Raw genomic sequence first — 19,144 nt, 5'->3', positions numbered from 1 at the left:
GAACTTAAATTATCCAAATAGCTGAAAACAAAATAAAAATTATTCTTGCAACAGCCCGCTGTAAGCCAAGGCAGTCACAGAGGTTAACCGCTTCCCTAATTATCCCGAGTTAACTCGTGTACATATATATTGCAAGTATTTATTATCCCGAGTAAACTCGATCATAGCAGAATTCGTCAATACGTTTTGTTTTATCACGCTTTTATTCCGTCAGCAAAACAAAAAATAATACTAATCTGCTGTGATTGGAAGTTTGCCAATTTTTGTTTGGGAGTTTTGCTGTTATTGGGACTGCAGACGTATTTTGTGCAATTGTATATATGATGGTTGATGAATTTATAAAGAAAAAAGAGTAAAAAAATGGTGTTTGCGAGCGAAAGTAAAGCAGATGATTTTTCAGATTATGAAGATGTGAACATATACAAAAGAATAGCAATATTTAACTTTTTCATTTGCCCAAGATAATTTGGGATAGTAAACTGATGGTAAATTATAGATATTTTTTACACATAAAAGAATTTAAATTTCAACTTAGAACTTGTGTATTATGTTTTGTTTGAGTTTCTTGTATTCATTAGTAAAATAAAAGAAAAATATTGATTTTTTGGCATTTTTTTTCTTTAAAAAAATTGGTACGGGAAGCGGTTAAGGCTCCACATAATTTTGTGACCAATGGAATGATGATAGCATTGTGCACTGACAGCCTTTACTTTCCAGGCAAGCTGGTGCCAGTCGATATGCAGCTGGGTGGTCTTCGAGCCACCCCTGAGGATCAAATCTCAATCCTGCACATTGACAGCTCAGTAACTTTAATCACCGAGATATTCTGTAGATAGATTTTACAACTGAAATAAAACATTTCAAATCATTTTGTAAGTAGTTCCCCAACCCTGTGGCAGAATCATGCGTTACAGCAACATAGTTTCAGAACGTTACCGAGTTCTAGCAGAAAGATATTTTCTTTAGGAAGTAAAAATATTTTGCTTTTATTTTCTGCATGAATTTTCGAAAGATTTTTATCTTTTATACAGAATTATATTTAAAAGATGCTTTTCACACTCATTGGAGTGAGGAAAAAATGCTTGTGATTTTTCTATTTTGTATTTGAGGACAGTTAAAAATAAAAAGCAATGAAGTAAACAATTTGGTTTTCTTTTCCGTAGAAATTTTCGTTCTATTTTTTCATGCAGTTATTACTATTGATTTCCACATAGCTTTTAAAATCCGATATTTTTAATACAGTATTATTTATTACAACAACTGAATCTCGAAAAGAAAACACGCATTTAGTAACCCCTTTTTAAAGAGTCTGATTAGCATGATTTAGCAGTTGATCTTTTTTTTTCGGTAGTTGCTGCTAAGAATTTCCCGATTTTTTTAATTTTAATGTGATGTTGAATTACAAATGTGCAAAAAAGGAAATAATTAGTGTGTTATTCCCCAACAAAAGGCGCGAATATCGCCCAAAATATTAGAAAAAAAATATTACATATTCAATTTAAAAAATTTTTTTATTTGATCCAATTTTTATTTATAATTATTATTTTTTTTTTGAAGTTTATGCTTTTGGTACTTTAAATTAGTAACATGCATATTTGCTATTTTTGATCTTGTAAAAAAATATTAGTACTAGAGAGGTATGTCGCAGAAAGCCCGATTAAAATTCTGCCACAGGGTTCCTCAATGACTTTGAGATCATTATATCATTCTTAATATTTAAAGTAGGAAGGGTCCCTCAAAACTGCTGTTGTAGGTGTGAGCTGCAACAACTGTGGCATATTAGTGTAGTTACAATAAGTTAATAAACTTTCATCCATTGTCTAGCTATTGGAGTCTAGCTATTAAAGAGTTTTTGCAAGGGACTGTTTGAGCTTCTTTCTCCTCAACTCCTGAGAGATCGATCGGGATCATCGAGTGGACGGATCTTTCATGTTAATGTCAGAAGAAGATTCATTGTACCATCATGAAGATGACTCCCATCAATACTCCACCCCCGATACAAGCCACAGCAATAATGGCTGAAATGTAGCAGATCAAGTTGCTTTTCTTCTGAAACAGGGTCTCTTCATCCTGCAACACAAAATATACTAAACAACCAATATTATAGTTTGTCTAAAATAAGAACTCCCCCAGACATTCGTCTGGACCTGCGGCGGTGACTACGGTAACAAAGTATGACTATTTCAAGTAGGGGTGCGAGGTCACTGTTTTGGAGTGGTTTCTGCATGAGAAAAGGAATCTCTTTCTTTGGTTTATTATGTTAATCCTAAAGTGAAGCTACCCTGCCTAAAATATGCCATTCTTGTTTCCATAGCAACAGACGGCCTCAGACTTTGTGGAATGAGGATTTCTTAGCTTAGACAAACTAAACTTGCATAGATTTAAAACAATACAACAATGCATAACAAAAAATTATTTTTATTCCTAAAACACAAAAATGCCAGGGTTCAACTTAGAGAAAAATTAAAATAAGCCTGATACAGTCAAACTCATTTATTCAGCCCCATAGCTGCCAATATGGACAGGGAAAAAAATCCAGTAGATATAATATAAATTTCATGATAATTATTGCATAATGTACTAAACATTTTACACATAGGGAATTTTAGGTATTTTTATAATCATAAAAATATAAAAATTGAAATATTTTCCAGTTATGATTGACATTAAACACATTTGAAATGTTATGTATTATATATAGTACTCATAAATTCAAATATTAAAAAGCATTTAATTCATCAAAGATAGTTAAAAGATTTTTTTAATTAATTTAAATAGAGAGTTCTGAACACCTGGAAAATATTGATTCTGAACAAACATATTCTGAACAAACTGGACATTTTATAACAAAAAAAGTTTTGAACTTATTTCTATAAATGAGGTTCGCTTCATTATGTAATACTTAGTAATACTTATCTACATATTCAGCAAGCAATAATCTGTACAAAAATTCTATTTCAATAGGGATTTGACTGGGAAATCCAGTAGAGCTGGCAGCTATGCAGCCCTATTTTAACATGGTACCAGGTGTAAAGAAAACCCTTTTCAAAAAAAATATTTGTGTCAAAAAATGGTTTTATGTGAAAAAAGTAATACTTTTTTACTTCTTTCTTTAGGTTTACACTGAAAATTATATATATATATATTTGCATTGCAGGGTTGCCACAGAAAAAAATGAACAAAATAGTTGCGTTTAGTAGCTTAAAGCATGAAAATAGTAGCCAAAAACTAGGAAAATAGTTGCCTAAATAAGAACAAAAATTCATCAAAAATATGACTAAAGTTTTGTTAATGACTTAATTGTCGTATACCATGATCCATTCAGTCAAGTTGGTGACAAATATGATAATTTTTATATAAACTTTAATGTTTATATAAATATATATATGAAAATTGATTACTCAAATTCGAAATTCACGCATCGTAATATCGTATACAAAAACTTTATTAAAAATCATGCGGAATTTCATAGCAATAATCATTGAAAAGGCGGTCGAGAAATGAAATTGACTTACAATGGAGTCTGTGCAGATTGAACGAATTAAAAAGTGAAGACTCAAATTTGCAATTCAAAATTTTCAGCATTTTTTATTTTTTAAGGAAAAAAAAGTTCAGTGTGTTCAGAAACTATCTTGTGGGGTGCAGATTTTCCGCTCAATTCACCTTAAAAAAAAAACATAGCTAGGAGTGCAGAAAACTCTCCCAATAGTCTCCTTTTTCTGGAAATAGTTGCTTTTTTAGCCTTTTCAGGCAAAAAAAAGTTGCCATAGTCACCTCATGCCAAAAATAGTTGCAAATAGTTGCATTTTAGTCGCCTGTGGTAACCCTGCATTGTTAATATGAATATAAGAAATCGTACTTACTTTTAATATAAGAAATATTTTGAAAATCCACCAAATATATTGAAATTATAACCAGCTATTTTTGTGTCTTAACAAAAGTTAAATACAAATGGGCAGATAAAAAGTATCGATATATAAATTTAAGAAGAAAAAAGGTATAAAAGAAAAACTGACTTACACAGTATCCAGCAGGCAAGTCACTGGTATCATCAAGCGAGACTGTACTTCCTGGTATTTCTCCTACAGATAATAAAAGTTATTTATGGATGGGGTTTTCTACACAAGCTCTTGACTGCCTATACTTCAGGGTTACTGTTTGTGGTGTGTTTTTAAGCCATTTGGGACTCTCTAGAGTCTTGTGGCAGAATTGCAGCTACACGGCAACATTGTCGCAGAACGTTACAGAGTTCTTGCAGAAAGATTTTTTTTTTGAAAAGTAAAAAAAATTACTTTTTGTTTCTACAGAAATTTACATGCAATATCTGAACCATATATTTAGATAATCACTTTTTGACATGCTCAATTTACGCCAATAGTATCGTAAATTGATGTCACGTTTCAATTGTATTTTCGGCAGTTGTTGATATTCACGTGAATTTTAAATATTCCGATATATTTCAAACAATATGGAAAATTCGAATCGTGCATTTGAGTATTTACTTTCTAAGGCAATAATTCTATCTTATGTTGGGCAGTTATTGCTATTGTTTTCTCAATAGTTTTTAAATCCGATATTTTTTTATATGATATTACTTGATACAAACTAATTTCGAAACGAAACACGCATTTGAGGAGTCCAATTCACACGATTTCGTTGTCGCCAATTGTCGCTTTTTCGCCAATTACTACTACGGTTTTCATAATTTTAAATTATTTTTTTTATTGTGATAATTATTTACAAAAAGCGAAGAAAGAAATAATTGGTGAGTCCCCCCTGCGAACAAAATGCAAGAATATCACCCTTAATATTAGAATAAAAATTATTACATGTTAAATAAGAAAAAATTATGTAGTTTTTTTTTGTAAACACAGGGGCTCGAACTCACTGTGCATGCCGAACCAACTTGCGGTGCACATAGTCACGTGTTGTCATTGTTGTAGTAGATGTAAGAAAAATTCCGATGCCAGCGGATGTATGTGCAGGCTTCGGCCCGTTTCAGATATAAATTCTTATATATTTATATAAAAGTATTACTGTGGTTTTTAACCCATATATGCATTTGTGTTGTGAAATATAATAATTCAAAAGAGGTTGAATTATTTCATTATTTAGCATCACACACAACAATATCTACAACAGCGCTTTTGCTATTTTAAATTAGCAACATATACGTTTGTTATTATTAAAAGCATAATGCCTAAAGATATTAGTGTTAAAGAGTTTTGTAGCAGGTAGCTCGAAAAAATTCTGACACAAGGCTCTAGAGTAGTAATTCTTGTATTTGTAGCCTGATTTATTATTTGCGTTTAAAAAAAGAATCCTTATTTGAAAACCTACCATTTTAAGACATTAGAGTTATCATTTGAAAAAAGAATCGTTATAAAACACTTTTTACCTTGTTAACAATGTACCAACTTCGAAATTCAAACCTAAATTAAAAATTGTAAAATGAACTTAAACTTGCTGCTCGAACAATCATATGATGGTACACGGCTTGCAACAAGAACAAACAGTAATAAACAACTAAAAAAAGAGGTAAAATCAGAATTGCCAAAAATGTCCTTCGCGAAGGTAAAATTTCTCCCAATACAAAGTAAAAAGTGGTCAAAATCAAGTAAAAAGTGGTCAAATCAGAACTGCCAAAAAGCGAGTTCTTTCTAAATCTAGCAACCAAGTCACCTTTTTTAACAATACATCTCTAATTAAGTAAAACAAATTTTCACTTCAAACTCACTAGAATAACTTAATATCATTGATATCTAACAAAATACAGCAGATTTGAGCTCAGAAATTATATAATTTATTTCTTTTATTAATAATTAAAATTATCTGTTTGAAAATCTCGCCTCGCAGAATAAGCTGTAGTAAGCAGCTGTATACTTTCTAATCGGAAGTCGAGCAGGTCAAGAGCTTGAGATTGTCGTTGTTTACATTTATATTGAAAACACCATCCATATGATTTCATAAATATCAGTTAGAGGTAGTTTTTGTTCCAAATATTTCATTGCTTATTAGATCAGAAATAGATATGAAAACAGTTGACTCTTTTTAGCTCAAGATTTTTTTTATAGCATGTGTACCATAACAATGAATTAAATTGAAATTTAGTAAAACAAAATACAGATTTATCTATCAAATTACTTCAACATGAATATTTTTACCAAAAGCAAAATTTATTTTTCAATGTGTGATGTCCTCTATCAAATTAAAAATGTCCATTTAACGTAATTAAGAGACAAATTAATAAGCTTACTTAATCCCAAATAAACTAAAATTAGAACAGGGTGTGTAGCCAAATCTTTCGACAAAAAGTAAGCACCTTTTAAGTACTTTCTAAGCAAATAAAAAATATTTTTAAGCACTATATACATTAAAAAATTGCAAAATAATATTTTATTTGATCATGATAAAATAATTAGTTTCTGACAAAGAACTCTTTTTCTTGATTACATTAGCCACCATAAAGAGATTTTTAGAACGATTTCAGAGGGAGGAAAATGAAGTCGGAAATTGAGAATCTCTTGCAAAATGCAGCTGAGTTGCACATGATAGTGTAAGAATAATTCCTACTGAATAAAGCTCAGTATATGCACACGCGGACCCGCAAGCATTTCATCAAACATGTAAAATTATTGGCGCTTTCATATGCTACGGAACGATGGTAGGCTGAAATGCTTTGTGTTTGAATGATCAATGTTGAATGTGAAAACAACGCTTTTGTATAATGCATGGCGAAAATCGAGATAGTAAAGGGAAAAAAAATCTCATTTTCGAAAAGGGAAAACTTAAGCACTTTTTAAAAACATCCAATAAAAAAAGCACCTTTAAAGGCTTTTAAAAATGAAAATTAAAAATAAGCACCTTTAAGCACTTTTCAAAAACGCTACGCACCCTGTAGAAGAACAAAAAAAATTAATCCAGGTTAAATTTTTTAAAAAAAAGGAAGCCGTTAAAAGAACAATTCCACATCGAAAATAAAATTGTAGGACTTATTCCATTTTATCAGAACAAATTACTTCCCTTTTCAAAGAAAAGAATAAAAATTATTATAAAGAATCAAGCTTTGAATCAAAAAGAAAATTTGGGCATTACGCTTTACTTAAAATTTGAAGATACAATTCCCTTTCAAAGTCAACTTGAAAGGTCATGGGCGTACACAGACCCCACACTCTTAAAAACCTTAACAGCCTAACTTTACTTGATTACATAATAGAGATTAAAATAATAAAAAAACCCTTTTATTACAAATTGTTCAAAATGTTATTATTCATGAGGAAAAAATCATAAATGTAAAATATTCCTTACCCATTGGGCAGAGAGTTAAGTAGTCTAATATTGGCCCCAGTACACTGTCTCTATGAAGTTCTACATCCAAATCATGCACTCTCAAGATCTCTCTATAAAAAATATAATGAAGAAAATGGTTTTTCAGTTGCAGTTGAACCTTGATCGATTATTTCCCCATCTTTCATTTTAGGTATCGTAGTGTATCTACCACTACGAAAATATAATTCCAATTCCCTATTATATAAGATATGTTAACTCGATTCTATGGCTCGATTTTATGATTCTTTGGGTACCTTTTCGTAGATGAAAATTGACATTGTCGGTAACTACCATCCCCACAGGTATCATCTTGCCACAAATGCTGCTTTCATAATGTTAACAATGCCCATTTTCGTAATTACCAGAAATTCTCACGACTTAAAAAAAAAATATTGAAGTTATTTTGTTTCCAGAAGAAAAACAGCAATTTCTGATACTATTGACAAAAAAGAAAATGAAGATAATTTGTTACCAATTGGCAAAAATGCCCTAATTAGCCTGTTGTTGATGTTTAACTGCTTCCCTGATTATCCCAGTTAACTGGGGGTATATTGCAAATATTTATTATCCTGAGATAACTCGGTGTAGCAGAATTTGTTAGTAAGTTTTGCTTTATCACATTTTTACTCGGCTGGAAGCAAAAAATAATAATCTGCTGTGATTGGAAGTATGCCAAGTTTTGTTTGCAAGTTTTGCTGTTGGATTGTGGGACTGCAAACGTGTTTTGTGCGATGGTTGCTGAATTTACATAGAAAAAAAAGGGTGAAATAATAGCATATAATTTCACTGGTGCTTGGAAAGTATCACTTTCCTTGTTTTAAAAACTACCACACGAAGACTAATATTTAAATTTTTTCCTCTTCCCCTTGATAACTCGGATAGTAAGCTGATCGTAAATTAAATGTTTTTTTATACATAAAAAAATTTTTAAATTTCAACCAAAAACCTGTGTATTAGGTTTTGTTTTAGTTCCTTGCATTTATTAATGAAATAAAAAAATAAGTTGAATTTTTGCTTTTTTTTTCTTGGAAAAAGTTGGTAAGGGAAGCTGTTAAGTAATCAGTTGATGAGAATATTGAAACTTGTGGTGTCAGATCAAGAAATGGTTAATGAAACTGGAGAATTGCAACTGAATACAACGAGTGCCAACATTTTCATAAGGCTTTATGGCCTTAGAAACAATGAGGGACTTTCTGTATTTACAGAAAATTAACAGTAATCCATCACTAATATCAAACATTTATTGTTCAAGCTGAAGAGAAAAAGAGTGCGATTAAGCCAAAATTTACAAACATTGTAATTTTGCTAATTAAAATTTTTTGTACTTAATGTAAATTTACTAATTTCAAAGTCAATTGATTGTAACACATTTTGAAGTTATTACTTGTATTTTAGGTACCACATTAGTCATTTAGCAACAAAACAAATGGTAAAATGAAAAATAATCTATAACTAGGTATTAGTATACAGGCTTTGTAGAGGGCCTTTTTTTTTTGGAACAGTATAAATATACTTGGCACACTTTTAAAAAGTTCCAACACTTTACTTAAGCATAATAAAAGCTAATTTTACAGCAAAAGAATAATAAAAAAATACTATTTTTAATTTCAGAATTACTTTGCTTAGAACAGAAAGTCTTAATGGTTTCCAAAAAAAATTCATTAAGAAAACACTGAACAACTCATAATAATTTGATATCAATAAATAGAAATTTTTTTATACAATTCTGTTGTGTTAAAAAAATGACCACTATCAAATAGTTAACATTTCCTCATACCAATATTGAATTAAAATTTGCTCAAATGTCAATTATAAAGTAGGGTTTCAATAATCTCGAAACAAAAACAAAAAAAAGTAGTAAGTGGATAATACCTCAACTTTTCAAAATTCATAATTTACTATACTTTAAATTATCTATGTACAGGGTATCTGCTACATTTTAGATTTTCAAATTCATGACTAATTCTAAGAACTTTTCATGACTTAACGAAGTTACCATTTTTTCTGACAAAAACAGAATAATAAATTTAAAAAGCATTATGATAACATAAATTGAAATGATAGGTATAACCAAAACTGTTATACTCTGCATCTTCATATTTATTGATTTTAAATTTAATAAACAGAATAAAGAAAGTGTTGAAGCAATAAAATAGCTAAACAAATAATTTTTTTTTCTTTTCTGCAGAATTATATTCTAAAGATACTTTTCTTGTTCATCAGAAAGGAAAGAAATACTCCTGATTTATCAGTTCTCATTTCCGCATAAAAAAAATTTTTACCATTTTCTGGCTTGCATTTTAAATTGGTAAAATTAAAAAATAAATAATAATGATAATTCTGAAATCACAGAAGTTTAAAAGATAATTCCCTCTAGAAATGTTTTTTCTTTCATTTTTTGAAAGAACACCATAATTTTTAAAGAACACGGATAAAAACAGTTTATATTTTAATCAAATACGACTGTGAGTGGAGATTTTGTTACAAATTTAGACATTTGGAACACCATGAAATTCGGGAGAGGAGGCAAATTCCATTTTAAAAATAAAATTTTTCGGCGACCTAAATCCATGACTTTTCATGTTTTTTTAAAATACATACAATTTTTTAAAATACATGCTTTGTTAAAATCATGACATTTCATGGCAAATTTTGTTCAATACTGAAATTCATGAGTTTCCATGACTTTCCAGGTGTGCGGATACCCTGTATGTAGGGAGAATGGAAGACATCTTTTAAGTATTAAAAGTGCACTCAAGAATCTCTCCCAATAACTGTAAACAGAAACAAAATTTTATGCAGTCATTGAAAACCATCTCAATTTTTTTTTACACTTTTATTTAGTTTTCTGAGGGGAGGTATCGACCATGTCAACCTTCGTCTATGAAAAGGTACCCCAAATATAGAATCGAGTTAATATGTCTCATAAACTAGGGAATTGGAATTGTATTTTTGTAGTGGTACATACACTACAGTTTGAACAGCATTTAAAACAAAGATGATTTCCCCTACACAATGTTTTGGAGCACAAAACTTTTAATGAAAATCCTGCCCAATTGAAAGATTGCATAAAATCCAATTAGTTCATATTTCGTCTAGTTTTATACAACTACTTTAATGTTTTCAACATTAATGATAACTTAGTACATGATTGGTAAAATGATTGATTAATGCAAAACTTACTTTTATTTGGCCCAAATGGAAAATATTCTAACTTTAAAAAAAAAATATTTAAATTAAAAGAACGAAAGAAATAAAATATAATAAAGCTTAGAGTAATTTCTTTTTTAAAAAATGAAAATTTAGTTGTCATATTGGTTTTGATTTATGCTCCAAAAATATGTGTACTCTTTTACAACAAGCTTCACTGGATAAATATACATTTATTTTTTTAACAACTAATTTTTACTAAAAATTATCATCCATGTCAAAATGGAGGTCATAAGCTTAGCTTATGACTGTAAATATTTCTTTATTATCAGTTTTTTTATGTGTCTCACACCTTCTTAATTTGATTATTCTGCTATAAAAACATTGTACAGAGCAGAAGCATTTTAATCTTCAAGAGGTAACTTAATTTTATTTCTTTCGTTCCTTTAACTTAATTGACTCAAAGTTTACAAAAATCAAAACATCTGGTGTGGTAATATACTACTGGCCATTGAAATTGCTACACCAGGAAGGTGATACACCACGAATGTGAAATTTACAGGACGGATAAAGTGTGTTGTGGTATGCAAATAATTAGCTTATTGGTGCATTCATGCAAAGAAGGCGGTGATAGCGACACCTACAATATGTATAAAAGAAGAGATTTGACAGTAAGTTTCTCAAACAGAAATTGAATTTGAGCGTTGTTCTTGGGTAAAAAAGTTTTTGTTATGCCTCGTGTAAAAAGGAGAAATGCCTACCGGCACATGTCTAAGTTCGAATTGTGGCCTACTGGGATTGCGGTTTATCATACCAAAGTAATGCTGCTCGCATTGGACGAGATCCTATGACTGTTAGCAGGATATGGATGGGTTCATGAGGATCGTATGGAACGCCGTGCGGGATCTCAGTGGCCCCAGATCACTAACAGCCGAGAAGACAGACATGCTATCTACATGGCTTAAAGAGATCATACAGCTACGTCACGAGCGAGCACTGAGTAAACAAATGGGGTAATTGACAAGAAAATAAGTGCCTGCACGAACAGTTCGACATCGTTTGCAGCAGCATGGACTGTTCGCACGGTGACCATCACTGCAGCTACCCTTTACGCTGCATCACATTCAGGAGCGCCACCAATGGTGTGATCAACGACAAACCTGGACGCAGGAATGGCATGACGTCGTCTTTTCAGACGAATCCAGGATCTGTATACAGCATCAGGAAGGCATCTGAAAATTTAATCACTTGTTCCTCCAACTATAATATATGTGCACAATAAATATCATTCTGTTATTTGCATTCCTTCTAGGTGTAGCAATTTTAATTGCCAGTAGTGTACATTTTTGTTACAGAATATAAAAGATTTCCTCCAACTATAATGTATGTGCCCAATAAATNATACAGCATCAGGAAGGCATCTGAAAATTTAATCACTTGTTCCTCCAACTATAATATATGTGCACAATAAATATCATTCTGTTATTTGCATTCCTTCTAGGTGTAGCAATTTTAATTGCCAGTAGTGTACATTTTCGTTACAGAATAAAAGATTTCGATCTACTAAAACTGATTCAGAGAACTTAAACAGAAGTTAATAACTCTCGGACTTAACTTATACATTCTAAACTTATATAACTCTTGGAGAAATATGCTTACTTCTCAAGCTCTTTCCAACTTTCTCTCTCCTTCAAATATTTTTCTGAAGGAGAAGCATGAAATGAAAGCAGAGGAGGAACTTTAAAATCATTCTTTTCAAAGTAACCAGTCTTTACAAGGTGAGACTCTTTTGTACATTCTAAAAAATACAAACAAAATCTCATGATTCTACTTTTTATAATGGTTATCAAGTCCTAAACTAGACAGATTTTCAATAATTTCCTTTTTGAGGTACAAACAGAGATAGAAGTAGCAGTGTTCTCCCGAAGCATTTTTTGAAGGGCGGCCCACTCTGCTTGCCCTTTGATCCCAATAAGTGTGCCCTCTTTGTAAAAACAAGCTGCCATTATTCAGATTATATTCTGAAAAAAATTTATTCACTGTTTAAATAATAATTACACATTGGAAAAATTATGTGTTCATAGGTTGAATTCTGATTACGACAGACATTTACTTTGTTAAGATTATTTTCAGCTGATTAAATTTTTATAAGTATCTTTTTTTTGGGGGGGGGGATATAAATAAATTTTTCAAGTGATTTTAAAAACTATTCTTTTTAATAAATAAATATTTAAAAAAAAAACCTTCAAAAGTTTATTTTCTCATAATTGTTAGCTTAAATTATAGAAAAAAGCTTTCAAGCTGTTTATCAATTAATTATATGTAATTTGTTTTTGAGGAAAAGAATATGCACAGAGATTGCCTTTAAAACTACAAATTTTTCTCATATTTCGATAATGAGAAAGATTTATTTTTTGAAATATACTCATAAGATAGTATGAGAGGGTAATTTAAAAATTGTTGAGGATAAAATTCAGTTTTAAATATTACAATTTTACATATTTTGATGAATATTTACAATGTTAAGTGACTGCCCCTTCAAAACTCAAAATGCCCTATTCCGAGAGGAAGCCCTCTACCCTTTTTTATTCTCAGGGAGAACTCTGGAAGTATAGTATGTATATGTTTCAACAAAAATTTATTTTTTTGTTCAGTAAAGAACTTATTTACTTTATGCAAAAGTGTTGGCTTGATAATACAAAATAAATAAATAAATAAATAAATAAATAAAAATATATATAAATATACAGTTCCTGGCCAAATTATTAGACGCACTATAAGATTCTATGTAAAATCTTAATTATCAGGTGAAACTATACAGCTTTATTATTTCTATATGATATTATGTGATATCAGTTAATTGACATTGCAATGAAATATGTTAAAAATAAATACAAATAGGAAGTATATAAAAAATCTCCTGAATAAAAACCCCATTACATGTATGTTTAAACATAAAAGTATTGCATATAAACTCGTGCAAAACATGCAATTATTAAAAAACTACAGTGCGTCTAATAATTTGGTCTAATCATTATAATGATGTAATATAATATCTGATATAATAAATATCCTATATTTATCTAATATTTTTGTCTAATTTATTTAATCATCAAATTTATATCATCTAGCATCTAATTTAACCAATTGATACAAGAACGTAAACAAGTGCAAATTATATAGCAATATAGTACACAAAATGGGAAGCTTCATCGCTAAATCATGTGGTTATTCTATGCAAATTAATATCATGAAAGAATGCAGCTGATGGTTGTTTATTAAATAAAAAACAGGATTTTCAAAACGAAATCTGTGTCAAATGTATTTTTAAGAGTATTGTGAATAAAAATGACATTGTTAACATATCTTTGTTACGTGTTATTTGATCAACTGATTCCTATTTCACCAAAGGAGTTACCCCGGTGGCAGAATCGCAAGTAAACTGTGACATTGTCGCAGAATGGTACACAGTTCTTGCAGAAAGATTTTTCTTTTAAAAAAACTTTTCTACAGAAATTTAAACGTAATATTTGAATCATGCAATTAGATAACCACTTTTTGACACAATTCAATTTACCCCAATAGTATCATAAATCGATGTAATTTTTAGGTTGTATTTTCTGCAGTTATTGATATTGGTATTGACGCAAACTATTGACATTGATTTTTATGTGGATTTTAAATATCCAATATATTTCAAACAATATGAAGAATTCCAATCTTGCATTTGATTATTTATTTTTTAAGGCAGTAATTCGATCGAATGTTTGGCAGTCATTGCTATTGATTTCTTCATAGTTCTTAAATCCGATATTTTTATACTAATCTCGAAATGAAACACGCATTTGCGAAGTCCGATTCGAGGGATTTTGTCGTCAAACTTTTTTCAGCAATTACTACTACGGATCTTATGATTTTTAATTATTTTTTATTGTTATGATTATTTACAAAATGTGAAGAAAGAAATAATTTGTACGTAAGAATATCACCCATAATATTAGAATAAAAAATTATAACATGTTCAATGAAATAAAAATATATAGTTTTTTTAAAAGACTTTTTTACACAAACTTTTGTTATTTTAACACGTACAGAAACTTTTGTTATTTTAAATGAGTAACATATATGTTTGTTATTATTAAAAGTATCTTGCAGAAAGATATTGGTGCTGGAGAGTTTTGTCGCAGATAGCTCAAAAAAATTCTGCCACAGAGGGAGTTACAATACATAGATAAAAATCAGTAATTTAAATAAGACTGACACTTTTATACCTAATTCATGTGTGCTGCAATATACAACTAGAAAAGAAAACATTGAAAATTTTATTTTATTTTTTTGGTTTAATCAAAAGTGGTCCTAATTTGCTTATCAGCAGCTTATTGTATTAAACTGAAATTTAGCTCTCTTCCTTTCCGAGATAAAGTTGTTTTAATAAATAATATGAGATAAAAAGTATCGGATTTTAAAAACTGTGGGAAATCAGTAGCAATAACTTCCAAATAATCAATAGAATCATTGTTTTAAAAAGTAAATACTTAAATGCACAATTTAAATTTTCAATATTGTCTAAAATATATATTGGGATATCAATATGAATATCAATATGTGAAAATCAGTATCAATAACTGCCGAAAATTCAATCGAAACATTATATGGATTTACAATAGAATACAATCGGCATAACTTAAGCATGTTAAAAAGTGATTCAAATTTAACGTCCAAATTTCTGCAAAAAAGAAAATCAAAATTTTTTACTTTTCAAAGAAAAATATTTCTGACAATGTCGCCGTAATTCTGCCACAGGGAACAACACTACAGATTAGTAATTAGTATCAATTTCATGTTTTAGCTAATTTGGAAAAGTTATTCCCTTAATTTGACATCAAATGTTTTAGAAATGCCCCAGAATATATATTTATATAGCTAATAGTGTACACAAATATTTAAAAAAAAACTTTTTCATTCATATTTATGTAAAATATTTTCGTATGTATTATATAAATATAAAAACAGTTTTAAAAAAATATGAATTATTTTATAACTGAATTAATTATTTTCACATATCATGACTAAAATTGATGGATTAACATCAAATATATTACTTAATTTGTGCAGACAATGTTTTAAGTTAGGAAATCAGACACAAAGACATACTATCTCCGCATAAATTTCTTATGGATTCAGATTTTTGACTCTCAAAATAAGGTGGTAGTCGTAATGAGGAAAATAAGAGTTCCAGTAATTTAGTCAGGTTTTGAAGATCCCATTTCCTAATGTTAATCTTACTTTTTACATGTTTCAACAAAATGAAAAAATTTTGCACACAATTATAAAATTCATTTACCCATTTATAATTCCATGCAAAAAAAAAATTTTTTTACTTAAATTTTTTATTTTTTAATAATTTTATTTAATAAAAATCAAAAAACTTTAAATTTTAAGGTATAATGTTTTTTAAAAGAATGTCATTTCAAATAGCAAAACACAAAATTGAATGGAATCTGTTGAACAGCTTCTGAGAAAAATAAAATTTTGAAAAAGGCTTGCATTTAAAATTTGATCTGTCAAAAATAATTAGATTGAATAGTTTCTGTATATATTTATCAAGGTCTATTCAAGAATAATTAAAGACAGGCTCTTAAACAATTAAGTCCTAGTAGGTGAAAACCTGATTATTAACACTGAACATACCATAACCGTTCAAATGACCGTTTAAGAACTTTTCCATAGAAAATGCGCGTATCATCTTGTCGTTTTTTTTTTTTTTTGTTTGCTTTGAATAATACTTATGGTATACCTATTTTTAAAACAGCCAGTTATTTGACTGGGAGAATGATTTATTGCATTATAAGGTTATCGGATCAGAAATTACGATGTAATGCATGTTCATGTATAGCAGGGATGGCAAACCAATGGCACGCGTCCCATTTATGGCACGAGACACAATATTTTGGGAACGCCACCCATCACAATTGTAATTACACAATGAATTGTTATTACACAAATGATATTACACTATGAAGCATATGTAACAATTAAATTAAAATTCACAAAAACAAACAAAGTAATAAGCAACTATTAATAAAAAAATTATCAATTAATGCTAAAAAAACAATTAATAACCATAAAAAACAAGCTAACAATAAATAACTAGCAAAAAAAAAATTAACAGTCCTGCTTAAACTAACATCTTACAACCTAATATAAGTTATTTGTCATCTAATCTGCATCAACAGAAGTCACACTAATGTTACTTGAAAGTTGAATTACGCGTATAACTGAGATATTGCAATATGCATTTTTTTTCAATGTAAATAAAGAGTTTTGAGTTGATAGTATTTAGTATTATTATTTTCCCAATAATTACGGAGTCAAAATTATTTGACGGCACGTATATGACCTCATTAAACAATTTTTTAGAAAAACTGGCACATTGGTGTATAAAGGTTCGCCACCCCTGACGTATAGCATTCAATGAGTTGCACATTTCTGAAAAGACTGTTACGTAGTTAGTTCAATCAGAAAAACTGTGAATTCAGAAAGTACCTAAAATTTTAGATTGGCATTTTTGTGTCAGAAAGAGTAAATGTTTTGTGGCAAAACCGTGTGACAAAAACTAAATGTTTTGGTAAGTAGCTTATATTTTATTTGGATAACTCTACTTCATTTCTAACTAACTGTTAGTTTTTATCCAGAAAAATGTCGAAACAATAAGACAGCACAAGCTCGTAGAAGAAATAATATGAATTACAATAATATAAGAATTAATAATGATTAGAATAAATATGTTTGCGGAAAATGCACAATGGAAACACCCTGTATATGTAAAAAATGCTTTGAGCAATAAATTAAAATTGTTTCCAATACATAATTGTTCGTAATACATAAACATTAGCAATATACAATTTTGTTTAATTATACCGTTTTTTCAGTTTATTTCCTTAATAACATCCCTATTTCATACATTCAATCAAGTAACATAAAGTCCGGTCATTTGATGGGCTATGGTAGAAATGGGTATAGAGTTGGAATGTTTAGTGTTAAATCATAAGTTATTCAGGATGTTATACTGAGAATCTCCTTCATTTACATTAGCAATAATAATTAAGAGAGTACAAATTGCATCTTCACCTAGATCTGGCACCAAAGGAAAAAGATGGTAGAGATTCATGGTTCTTCTTAATTCTCGATCTAAGGTGTGTATGCAGGCTACTAGTATCCTGCAAGCACGCTCCAGATCACTGATTTCTTTCTTTGGTATAATGTCTACCCTACATCACAAAAAATGCAATTAGCAGACAGCCACACAAAATGAAAAAGTTTCTACAAGCCCTGATTATTAACTCTTGAAACAAAGTTTCATCTCATTTTAGTGAAGTTTGTTTGAAAAATCATGGACTCTTTTTTAAAATTTTTTTCTCTAATTTTTATGAAACTATATTAATTTATACGACAGGGATGAGTTAAAGTAAAAAACCAAACAAGCTGAAATAGAAATGTCATGAGCAAAAACACTTTTTAAATAATTAAAAAAATAACTGAAATTTGAGCAAGAAAAAATTGTATGCAAGAAGCATTTATCATCAGAATGTTATCAGCGCTTTAATAAAAGTATCGATGTGAGGTATTATTTATTAAAACTCTGATTTTAAAATTGTAAGAATATGAAATCCAAAGTATAATTTTTATGTTACTGGAACACTAATGTATGTATATTATGTATATATATATATATATATATATATATGGGGGGGACAGCATGAGTGGTCATCTTTGAAAATGAGTGACACTGTACTTTAACAAAACATATATTAAACGCTAAATTTACATAAAAATGGACGATAAACAAACACATAAATAACACCAAAATAAATAAATGAGTTCGTCTTTGTGAAGTTAAAAGAAAATTATCATTGCTACTCCTCTCTGGAATCCATCAGCGTCTCCTATTCAGTTCGTTCCACAACGCGCTCTCTTGTCTTAGGGAATTTCGCATGGGGTCTAACTTGCAGCTTACATAATCTGGTTGGAATTCTAGCTAGATCAGCTTACAGCACAGGAACTGGCACTATAGATCGGAACTGGCACTACATATATATATATACATACCAGGGTGCGTAGCCAAATTTTGTAACAAAAAATAAGCACCTTTTAAGTACTTTTTAAGCACTTTAAAAAATATTATAATTAGGATATGTGCACTAATAATTTTTTTACCTTCATATTGTTGAAAGTTCTTCAGTTATATATATATATGTTAAGAAAATGCAAAATAGTTTTTAAATTTACATGATCATAATAAAAATAACTAGTTTCTGGCAGAGAATTTTTTTCATGATTATATTAGCCACCATAAATACAATTTATGCACTATTTTAAATACATTCAATATTGAGTGAATCATTAAATTTTTTAAATTTATAATTACTTTACACAATTATGTAAAAAACATTTTATTCCAAATTATAAATAATTAATTTCACTATTATTTAAAAAGATTATCTCTCTTGCAAAATGCAGCAGAACTGTTCATGAGAATGCACGAATCCTTCCCACCGAATCCAGCTCAATATTTGAACCCGCAAGTACGTATTACATAAAATGATTGGAGCTTTCAGACGCTACGGACCGATGGCATGTTGAAATAGATTGTGGTTGAATGAAT

General features: G+C 29.5%; 1 protein-coding gene across 5 annotated transcripts in view; it reads right to left on the bottom strand.

Annotated features, from left to right (window-relative positions):
- Positions 1–1,148: 1,148 nt before the first annotated feature.
- Positions 1,149–19,144, bottom strand: part of LOC107445328 (regulator of G-protein signaling 9-binding protein) — a 32,273-nt gene continuing 14,277 nt past the window's right edge. For all 5 annotated transcript variants that reach the window (XM_043053548.2, XM_016059689.3, XM_016059691.3 and 2 more), the window contains exons 4-8: positions 17,611–17,750; positions 12,139–12,277; positions 7,309–7,400; positions 4,021–4,082; positions 1,149–2,070 (exon numbers count right to left, since the gene is read on the bottom strand). In XM_043053548.2, coding sequence (XP_042909482.1) covers positions 1,951–2,070; positions 4,021–4,082; positions 7,309–7,400; positions 12,139–12,277; positions 17,611–17,750 — 553 coding nt within the window. In that variant the 3' untranslated portion in view covers positions 1,149–1,950. The remainder of the gene's footprint in view (positions 2,071–4,020; positions 4,083–7,308; positions 7,401–12,138; positions 12,278–17,610; positions 17,751–19,144) is intronic.

The sequence above is a fragment of the Parasteatoda tepidariorum genome, chromosome 8 (genome assembly GCF_043381705.1).
Source record: "Parasteatoda tepidariorum isolate YZ-2023 chromosome 8, CAS_Ptep_4.0, whole genome shotgun sequence".
Classification (NCBI taxonomy): Eukaryota; Metazoa; Arthropoda; class Arachnida; order Araneae; family Theridiidae; genus Parasteatoda; species Parasteatoda tepidariorum.
The sequence above is the reverse complement of the archived record's forward strand: the minus strand, read 5'-3'. Positions and strand labels throughout refer to the sequence as shown.